Source organism: Vicia villosa, unplaced genomic scaffold (genome assembly GCF_029867415.1).
Source record: "Vicia villosa cultivar HV-30 ecotype Madison, WI unplaced genomic scaffold, Vvil1.0 ctg.000992F_1_1, whole genome shotgun sequence".
Taxonomy (NCBI): domain Eukaryota; kingdom Viridiplantae; phylum Streptophyta; class Magnoliopsida; order Fabales; family Fabaceae; genus Vicia; species Vicia villosa.
In genome coordinates, this window is record NW_026705445.1 from 297,387 (window position 1) to 308,025 (window position 10,639).

Sequence of the window (10,639 nt, forward strand, 5' to 3'; positions counted from 1 at the left end):
GGGGGTATGTTGAGATATTATTGATATTTGTTGAGATATTATTGGGATTGATTTTATTAATATAATATCAAATATAATATAATCAAATAATATCAAATATAATCCAAGTTGTGTGAGCCCAAACGCAATCAGGGGGATGTGTTGATGTGCATAAGGTATATTCTTATGCACGGTGCATAAATACTCAAATATTGTTTATATTACTCAAAGTATTATATTTATTACTCAAAATAATATACAGATTACTCAAAATAATATAAATATTACTCAAAACAATGAATATATTATTCAAAATAGTTAAAATTCGATATTACTCATGATTGTGTAAATATTACTCAGAATAGTGTACTCATTACTCACAATTAATAATTACTCATAATTAATAGATGTGTACAAATAATGCATATATTATTCATAGATTATGATATTATTACTCGTTTCTAACTAAAATATTACTCGGAACAATTTAAATATTACTCGTACGAGACTTATGCACCGTGCATAAGGTATAGGATATATCTTATGTACATCAACCTGACCCCCAATCAGGGTTGTATATAAATAGTCATAGTCTGCATCACTATTTGTATAATTTAATTCAATAATATAATACTTATTTTCTTTATTATCTTTATTCTCTCCTCACTAAAAATGCCTCACGCACTAACACTAGGTTTGAATCTTAGGTTTTTTAGAAAGAATTATCAACAGTTATGTGTGCCAACGCTTCATAAACCATCGCTTAAATGAATAGACAATGGTTATATTATGTCCACACTTTGGAAACTCTATCATAACGGATATAAGGGCTTTCAACAAAAATAAAAAAAACTTATCAAAGCATAAAAAAACTTATCAAAGCATAAAAAAACTTGACCTATTACCCTTTAAGCGACGATTTTTCATCTGCTGTATGTCTATTTTGCCGGTGCCTAAGAAATAGATGGTACAATCGTGTCTTTGTAATAAATTCAAAATACTTCATGGTCACTCATATCTAGAAAGAGAGTAATTACAAGTTAGCAAATTTAAATTTAACTTACAGTGCGTTTGATATGTAAAATATGAAGTACTGGACAGAACAGTACTAGACAGTACAGGATAATTTTTTGTATTGTACTGTGTTTGATGGTTACTGGACTAAACAACAGTATAATTTTTATTATAACATTTTTTGATATATAAAATATTAATTTTATATTTATGAATTAAAATATTAAATAATAAGAAAGAGAGTAAAAAATAATTTTTTGATATTTTTTTTTTATAATTAGTGCTTGAGACAAAAAGTTGTCCCATGGTTTAGTGTGAGACAAGAAATTATGGTTTTGTCCTGTACCTTGTCAAATTTTTTGTCTAGTATCATGATTAATTTCTGCATCAAACAGAGTACAAAAAAGTTGTCATGTCCAGTACCTCGTTTTTTAGCAAATCAAACGCTCCCTAATTAAACTTTGTGGGGGTGATATATATATATATATATATATATATATATATATATATATATATATATATATATATATATATATATATATATATATATATATATATATATATATATATATATACTTTAATAGAAATAGATTACGCCTTCTTACCTTTAAATAAGGTTAATTCAAAGTTTTTGGTGTAGTCATGATTGTAACGATATTTTTTTTAATAACATGGAAGGCATAACCCCAAAAAGTCAAAACTAAACAACAAGCGTGATTTTTTTACCACTATGCCACATTTATGGAACTTTAATACCAGAATGCCACAAAGTGAAAAAAAAATACCAGAATGTCACACTTCCAGTTGGGGTCCGGCCAGGCCTTGGACGGACTGGAAGAGGGTTTTTTTGGCATGTTGGGGTCCGGTCAGGGGTGGGCCGTACGCTAACTAAGGCTTTTTTTTTCCTTTTTTTTTATTTTAATTGAATTTAAAGAATTATTAATTACAATAATTGTATTTTTATTATAATTAATGATTAAAATATAATAAAAAACATTAAAATATAACAAAAAAAATTTATTTGCCAATATTTATTTTATTCAATACATAAACGGGTACAAGGAAAAAAAGCCTATTTTTTCTTGGGCTTTGGTTGGACCATATGACCCCCAGTGAGACATTTTTTGGGTTTCTTTGGTCTTGTACCCCTGCGTAACGGTTGAGCATCGTTTGGTGGAGGTTGCCTTTGTGGAGAATCGTCGCTTGAAAGATCATCGTTTTGATGCGACGGACCATCATCCATAAACCTAGCCAGTTGTTCTTCAGTTATTGGTGGTAAATTAAGTATTTCCTCATCGGTCATTTCAACGATTGGTTGATTTGACGCCACAAAGGTTTGTGGCATTTGTGCTTGAAAGGGTGGATAGTAGGCATTCGTCGTGTCAAAGGTATATTGTGGTCGGGAGAGTGAAGGGGCGGAGGAAAGCGGTTGAGATTGGGAGTATGACTAGTCGAAGTCGGGTTGAAGGATTGGGGTGTTATGTAGCGGTGGTCGAAGTGTGGATTGTTGTTGATATTGTTCTTGGTGGTAGTAGTAGTTTGTTTGGGGGGTTGATGTGTAAGGGCTTGGAATTTGAGATGGTGTGGCAAAAAACGTGTGTTGTTGTGTGGTTTGAGTGTGTTGGTATGTTTGTGGAAATGAAGATGTTTGTTGTTGGAATTGTGTTTGTTGGAATTGTGTTGTTGGTTGGAATTGTGGTGTTGGTTGAAATTGTGGTGTTGGTTGGAATTGTGGTGTTGGTTGGAATTGCGTGGTTGGTTGGAATGATTGTGGGATTTCTTGATGAAAGGTGGTATGCGGGGTTGATGAAGAGGAGGCATAATGACGAGGGTCTGCCAAATACGTTTCTTTCGACAAATATATTAATGGAATATTTCTTAACCATTGTATATATTCATCGGTGTGGCGTAAAGAAGTACTCACCTCACCTGTTATTATTAAGTTTCTTCTATCTTTCCACTCGTTGTTCTCGTGAATGTTCAAATCTCGATAAGCACAATCCTTGCCATCGTTCTTCGTTATGGTGTGGTGATCTCCAAGACACCTCGGGGGTTGAGGGATGTTTTGAGTAAACCCAAATTGAAGCCTAACCCTGTCGGCGTGATGCATTTCCACAATATGAAAACAAATAATATATGTAGTTGCACTCCACGCTCGAGCTTCTCGTTGAGTGCCACGAGGATATTTTTCGTAAGGCCTCCACAAAAACTGTAAGACATAAATAAATATAAGAGTCGTATTCACGTAGATGAAAGATTTAATATATGGCTTGGAAAAAACTTACATCTCCTTGGACCATGTGATCCAAAATGAAACGATATCCATCAAGATAAGCATTTGGAGATGAGAAATACTCCATACCTCGTTGTGCAAATCTTGCATATTTAAAAAGTTCAATTAGAAATATGCGTTAATTTAGTGGAAAAATAAATATATAGAATAAAGAATTTACCTAATGGCGTATGGATAGGGTGGAGCAATTTCACTCCTTGGAGCAAGTCGTGGAATGCGATAGTAGGCCCACACAGCGAGAAGGAGTGTGCAGCCTGCAACACTCATGCATCCTACACGACATGCTTTGCACAGCTCCCTGTAAAGGTAAGCCAAACACGCAGACCCCCAACTATATTTGCCACATTCATCAAAATCTTTGACAAATTTGAACCAAGAAGAATGCAACACATTATGAGATTTGTTAGGAAATAAAACTGCAATGATACTTAAGATATATAATTTTGCATGCAGTATATTTTCCTCCTCGGTTTGTTGAGAATGTTGTTCTAACTCAATCAACTCGTCGTGGATCCATCTCAATTTTACCGCACCCTTCACCCTATCACTAAAAGGTTCTATGCCTAAAGCATCGATACATGCATAATCAGGTCCTTCGGTTTCACCTACTACAGCCCTCCCATCTATGCGGAGGCCAAACAACATATTTATATCCTCTAGTGTGATTGTACATTCACCGGTTGGCAAATGAAACATGTGTGTCTCGGGCCTCCACCTCTCAAGCATCGCAATTACAAGTTTAGAATCAACACTTCTAAAGTTATTTTTGGCGACACGTCCAAAACCGGCTCTTTCCAAGTAAGGCTTGATAGCCTCACTTGGCTCCCTATCAAATAGATGATTATGTAGTCTAAACCTTTTAGACTCATCCTATACAAAAAATATATCATTTTGTTAGTATACAAAAATAATAAAATGTGAAACTTACGTATAAGAAATACTAGTAAGAAAACGTACGTATGCAGCCACGTTCTTCCTTGTTCCTCTATGATTATCTCCCAAAGCAAGCAAACCAAACATGTTGTGTGATTGTGGTAGTGGTAAACAAATTGTGTGTTTCATATGAATATGCAACTTTAGAATTTGGAAGATGTGATGAGTTTGGAGTGATAATGAGAGGTTGAATTTATAGTCAAAGTGAATGCATTGTATAAACCATTGGACTAACAAGTGTAATGCATGCAAAGAAGGGGCATTCTATTATCCAACTTTATTACAATCTCTTGCATGCTTCTACTATGTGATGGGATTGCACACTGCTTGATTGGACAATTGCATGCATGCATGCAACGAAAATTGTGCCCCCTTGTGGTCCGTCCCACCCTTGAACGCACGCGAACCAAGCATGTTTGGGTCCGGCCAACCCTTGGACGGACAACCTTGTGGTTCGGACAGCCCCTGGTTGGACTGTGTCATACCCCAATTTTTGACCCTAAGATCATATATCATTCATATCCCAATCATTAATCAAGAGCTTCACTTAGAAGTTTTGTTTGTGGTGTTGCACTCACCTCATCAATAAGAGGGACCGTCAAGCACCAATGATTGTTTATCTTGTATGCATATTATACTAACCCAAATACCAAAAATATTGCTTTGTTTCTTTGTAGGCTTTTGTTTTGTAGGTACCAAGCCAAGACATGCAATAAACAAGGCATTTTCCACATTTTGGACTGATGAAATCGATTTCCCTCTTGGGTAAATCGATTTCCCTACAGCAATTTTCAACAAAATCACATTCTGGACAGCATGAAATCGATTTCCCTCCTGGGCAAATCGATTTCCCTAGTGTATTTTGCGCCAAATTCTCTTCTGGAACAGAGTGAAATCGATTTCACTCCTGGGGGAAATCGATTTCCTTAAGGCGAAATTCAAAAAAATAGAGAGGGAAGCTTGATTTGATTTTGGCACCTATTTTCTTTGACCATTTTTGTCATTTTACCAATTTTCCACCTCACCAAAATAATTCCCTTAATTAATTCCATTTTAACCTCATTTTACCATTTTTTACCATTTAAATGCCACTTTAATCACCAATTAAACACAAGTTAATTAACTAAGAGCAAATGACCAAATTGCCACTACTCTTGCTCTCATCCTATAAATAGAGGCCACTACTCTCTCATTTCTCAAGCTTGGAGAGCCAAAAAATTGCTTGCAAATTCATTTCTCACCCTTTCCAAAACCCTCACCCAAAGTTCATTTTCATAAGATTAGTGAGATTCACATTGAATCTTGCTAATTTTGAACTAAACCTCCTACATTTCTCTCTTTTCTTTGGTTGTTCATCTCAAAATTTGAAGGATCTATACACTTTGTGCTTGCTCTTGAAGCTACTCCAAGACTTTTGTTCAAGAAGTGGTAATTTGCTAGATCCATGATGTAGATCTTTATTGCTTGTGTTCAATGCATCTTTGATGCTATATTGATGATATTTGCTGGTTTTGTGATGGAAATTTCGTGCTCAAGTTGATGTGTGATCATAAGCTGTTTGTATATTTGTTCAAATCAAGTTTCATTCCTTTAAATGATGTTTTTGCTGAAATTTACCCTGCATGAAATCGATTTCCTGCTGGCAGAATGTGGTTTTTTGCCTTTTTTATGCTTGTTTTGGCTTCCTTCTTCCTCCACTTCATTAATATCATTGGATCTAGGATGTTGATAGGTTTGAAATGACCTAATCCATAATATTAGATGAATGATATTAATGATAGTGTGAGTTGATTATCTTTTTGTGAATTTTATTCTTCTTCCTTCACTTCATTAATATCATTGGATCTAGGATGTTGATAGGTTTGAAAGGACCAAATCCATAATATTAGATGAATGATATTAATGATAGTGTGAGTTGATTTTACTTTATGCATTTTATCTTCTTCTTCTCCTTTTTTTTTCTTTTGATCGATGAAAGTCTTAACACTTTGAGAATTCCTATGGATTCTTAGCAAAGACTGGATCGTTACCTATTTTCTTTTGGTGCGGTATTGCTTTCGGAGAATGATCTACATATCATTTCTCTCGCATGCATTAGCACATAAAGTTTTGACCGGCCTCGTTGTAGGGTGATTTCTACATAAATCACTTGGCGATCTGCTTAACATAGCGCAATATTTCGTGTCCCGAACAAAAAGATCAAATATGGAAGAGAATTGTATGCGGTTGATTTAAGACTTATGGAGGTTTATCGTGTAGTCGCTATGATTTTATCAAGCTTCTGATAAATGTCCATTGAATTTAAATCCGAGAACATCCTTCACTCACCATCGATCTTTACTACTAACTTTGATAACATACTTGACAAGTTTCAAGATGGTTATCTTTAACATCTAACAATTGACTTTAATTTCCGCACTTTACTATACCGTTCTTTATATTTCTCGCTTTATTGCTTTATTTTATCATTTCATCATATTTACATTCCGCTATTTTTCCTTTGTCCATTTGGACATTTATATTCCGCTATTTTCTCTTTGTCCATTTGGACGATATGTTTATGCTTCCGCTATTTTTCTTTTGTCCACTTGGACCATACTTTATTTTTACGCTAAAACACTAATAAATAACAAAAATCTAAAAAACACCTAAGGCTCTCTTTTGGACTATTGGTTACTATCCCTAGCATTTTGGAGATTCGGACTTATGGACTTAGGATCTCTGGACTCTCATTCTGTTATTACTCTGTGATTGTTCTGTCTGTCTGGCATTGGATTGTTGTCTGTTTATGTGTGCAGGTATTTCCTTGAAAGCCCTTGATGGTTAATTCCAAGGCATTGAGATAAGGATTTTACCTGAAAACAGCTGTTACTCTGCCCGATTTTTGTCAGAATTTTAATGTGCTTAATGCAAAGTGGTGCTAAGACAATAAGTTCATCTGGATCCCCAAGTGATAATGTTGGTTTAGTATCGATATTCCAAAGGATGGGAAATCTACCTTGACTCACAATGTCAAGTGTTGGCTTCTTCTTCGGTTAGACCGTTCTTTTCCTTAGCTTTTATTTTACGCAATAGGATAGCCTCTTCATCTCCTCCCACTTCTTAAATTTTCAAAATCTTCTCCCTTTTTCAAAATATTCTTATGTTTGCAAATCTTTTCAAAACCTTTTTTCTCTAAAAATATCTTTTGCCCTTAGTGGCCTTTTCTTTAAAAGTTTAGACACTATTAATCGTCGAAACGAGTGGTTATACCCCACGATTTTGAAATTGATTGATATAATGAGATCTTTTACGCGTGAGAGAGCTAGTGGCATACTTGTTGATTTTATCCGAGTTGGAGCCCTTCTTTCATTTGCGATGCAAAGAACTCATTCGTTCTCATGCTCAAGATCAATGGCTGAGTATTTCTCTCCAACGACGATAAAGTGTTTATTCGTTTTTAAAACGTTTTTCCCTTTAAGCGGAACTACATTAGCTCTGACTTCTCCATTGCACCGAGGAGGTATGTAGGCACAAAGCTTAACGCTTTGCCGAGCTTATTTTAAAAATAAAACAAACCCTTTTTTTAGCACACACGACACAGATTTTCAAAAAGGTTCCTGTGGAGTACCACAGATATGAGGGGTGCTTAAAACCTTCCCCTCATATAATCAACACCCGAACCTGAGTTCTCTTCCTTGTTTTAAAAACAAAACTTTGGGTTTTTCGTTCTTTTCCCCGCTACAGACTGAAACGTGTTTCGTCCGTTGACTGGACGGACTCCCTACATGTCCATTTTTTGGTTGGCACAGTTTAAATACCACTTTGACTGAAACAGATATAGCAACAGACATTCAAACACAGAGAAAAATTATTTGTTCAGAGAAACATTATATAAAAACTGAATGGCTCAGAGAAACATTATTTGTTCAGTGCATTACAATGGTGTTATCAGTAACGATCTAACCAACGGTTTTTCGTTTAGCAATACCGAAACAAAACGTTTCAAAGTGCATTGTAGAGCTGATTTTATGCATTTGAAGGAACGGATCGAAACAAAATTGCAACTTCCTGTAAGTGAAATTATTTATCGACTTCCGTTGTTTAATGGAGACAACAGTATCATTTTTTACGTCATGAAACCAGTAGAGGACGACGGTGGCGTTAAAGTGATGTTCGAATGTCACAATTCGTTTGCTTCTCTTGACGATATCGAGCTATATGTTCATATTGTTAGTCCTCTCATTAACCAATCGCAAGAGTCACATTCGCATCAATATGGTATGAGCCAACCCACTGATGAAGAGCCAACACAAAACAACGAACCATTTATTCCCAACGAACAAGTGGACGAGTACAGTGAAGATGAAATACAAGAAGTGCAATATGAAGATCTTTTTGGTGATGACAATGACCCTGATATTGTTGAGCCGTCGCAGCCTACAATTGCACGGCCGATTAGCATGTACGCCCCACCGGATCACATGCGAAATATCTGTTTAGAAGAGGCACAGTCTGAATCAATATTTGGTTCGCACAAAACAAACTATAGTGATGTTGATTTATATGAGGGAATGGAGTTTGAAGACAAGGAGGAGTGCGTTGCTGTTATACAACATTGGCATATCACCAATAATCTTGATTATTGGGTATACAAATCTGATAAGAACAGATATGTCATCAAATGCACGAATCCAACTTGCCAATTCAAATGTAGAGCATCAGTTCGCAAGAAGAATTCTAAGTGGACGATAGGTAAGTTGAGTGGACCACATGTCTGCACAACCACTTCAATGTCGCAAGACCATAGACAACTTACCTCAGATATTGTCTCTCACTGCATCAGAGATCTGGTTAACACCGACCCATCAATTAAGGTAAAGCTCATAATTTCTCATGTAACAGGAAAGTATGGTTATAATATATCTTACAGGAAAGCGTGAATTGCAAAGGTAAAGGCCATAGAATCCTTGTATGGAAACTGGGAGACATCTTACAATGACCTTCCACAATGGTTATTGGTAATGAAAACATATCTGCCTGGAATGATAATAGACTTGGAAACGTTACCTGCATTTTCAAACGAAGGAAGCCAGTTGGGTGATAAGATGATATTCCATCGTCTATTTTGGGCTTTTCAACCATGCATCCATGGTTTTGCTTATTGCAAGCCAATTGTTCAAGTCGACGGAACATGGTTGTATGGAAGGTACAAAGGGACATTGTTGATGGCTGTGGCGCAGGATGGGAATGGTAACATTTTTCCAATTGCTTTCGCTATTGTCGAGGGTGAAACCAAGGATGCTTGGAGTTTTTTCCTTCGCAATCTAAGAAGCCACGTGACACCCCAACCCAATCTATGCCTAATATCAGACAGACATCCATCGATTAAAAGTGCCTATGATGATCCTGCAAATGGATGGCAAAATCCTCCGTCTTCACATGTATATTGCATTAGGCATATCGCGCAAAATTTTATGCGTGCGATTAGAGACAAGGAACTACGTAAAAAACTCGTCAACATGGGTAATAGTCTAATTGATCTTTATGAAGTACATTTGTCAAATGATCTTTGTCGGTTTCTTGACATGTTTATTATTTGTAACAGGATATGCATTGACGGAGTCAACATACAACTACTATAGAACCGAAATTCGTCAGACAAATAGAGATGCTTTGGAGTGGATTGAAAATATCCCTAGGGAGAAATGGGCAAGGGCGTTTGATAGAGGGCAACGATGGGGACACATGACGACTAACCTTGCAGAAGCAATGAACTCTGTGCTAAAGGCAATCAGAAACCTTCCAATAGCGTCTTTGTTTTCGGCCACATATTTTCGGATGGGAGCATTATTTGGTCAACGCGGACATGAATGGACAAAGAGGTTGACATCAGGCCAAACTTTTACAGACAAGTGTATCAAGAGGATGACTGAAGAAGTCAACAAAGCAAGCATTCATAATGTTTATCAGTTTGACCGGGAGAGGTTCTATTTTATGGTGGCCGAAAGAATAAACCGCAACGATGGTCGACCAACTGGTACTTACGGTGTTGATCTGCGAAAAAGAACATGTGATTGCGGAAAATTTCAAGCGTTCCATTTGCCTTGCTCACATGTGATTGCAGCATGTGAAAGTATACGCCAAGACTACACCATTCACATACCCGACGTGTTCAAGATTCAGCATGTTTTTAAAGTCTACCAACAAAGCTTCCAAATCCTCCCACATCAAGATAATTGGCCGCAATATAGAGGAGCTACTCTTTGTCATGACGAAACTATGCGTAGAAAAAAAAGAGGTCGCCCAAATAGTACTCGGATTCGAACCGAAATGGACGACGTGGAAAAGGAAACGAGAATGTGTGGGATATGCCGTGAAGTAGGCCATATCCGAAGTAAATGTCCAAATGTAGCAGGCCCGTCCAATAGGCCTCGTTAA

At 36.4% G+C, this 10,639-nt stretch overlaps 3 protein-coding genes across 3 annotated transcripts; 2 read left to right on the forward strand and 1 right to left on the reverse strand.

Moving 5' to 3' along the window:
• Positions 1–3,442: 3,442 nt before the first annotated feature.
• On the reverse strand, positions 3,443–4,306 carry LOC131632720 (protein MAIN-LIKE 2-like). The gene is made up of 2 exons (XM_058903450.1): positions 4,244–4,306; positions 3,443–4,156 (listed from the first exon to the last, which is right to left on the reverse strand). Exons 1-2 carry the CDS (start codon positions 4,304–4,306, stop codon positions 3,443–3,445), a joined length of 777 nt encoding a protein of 258 aa, XP_058759433.1.
• Positions 4,307–8,103: 3,797 nt separating this feature from the next.
• Positions 8,104–9,141, forward strand: LOC131632721 (uncharacterized). Its single transcript, XM_058903451.1, has one exon. It carries the CDS (start codon positions 8,104–8,106, stop codon positions 9,139–9,141), a length of 1,038 nt encoding a protein of 345 aa, XP_058759434.1.
• An 81-nt stretch (positions 9,142–9,222) lies between these two features.
• Positions 9,223–10,639, forward strand: LOC131632722 (uncharacterized). The gene is made up of 2 exons (XM_058903452.1): positions 9,223–9,724; positions 9,807–10,639. Exons 1-2 carry the CDS (start codon positions 9,223–9,225, stop codon positions 10,637–10,639), a joined length of 1,335 nt encoding a protein of 444 aa, XP_058759435.1.

What these genes read in the sequence shown, in the direction of transcription:
- LOC131632720 (XM_058903450.1), bottom strand. Translation starts at nt 4,306, where the DNA reads ATGTTTGGTTTGCTTGCTTTGGGAGATAATCATAGAGGAACAAGGAAG. An exon ending in GGAAGAACGTGGCTGCATAC is followed by an intron (nt 4,157 to 4,243) that starts GTACGTTTTCTT and finishes TTTTTTGTATAG; the next exon opens with GATGAGTCTAAAAGGTTTAG.
- LOC131632721 (XM_058903451.1), top strand. Translation starts at nt 8,104, where the DNA reads ATGGCTCAGAGAAACATTATTTGTTCAGTGCATTACAATGGTGTTATC.
- LOC131632722 (XM_058903452.1), top strand. Translation starts at nt 9,223, where the DNA reads ATGAAAACATATCTGCCTGGAATGATAATAGACTTGGAAACGTTACCT. An exon ending in TAAAAAACTCGTCAACATGG is followed by an intron (nt 9,725 to 9,806) that starts GTAATAGTCTAA and finishes TATTTGTAACAG; the next exon opens with GATATGCATTGACGGAGTCA.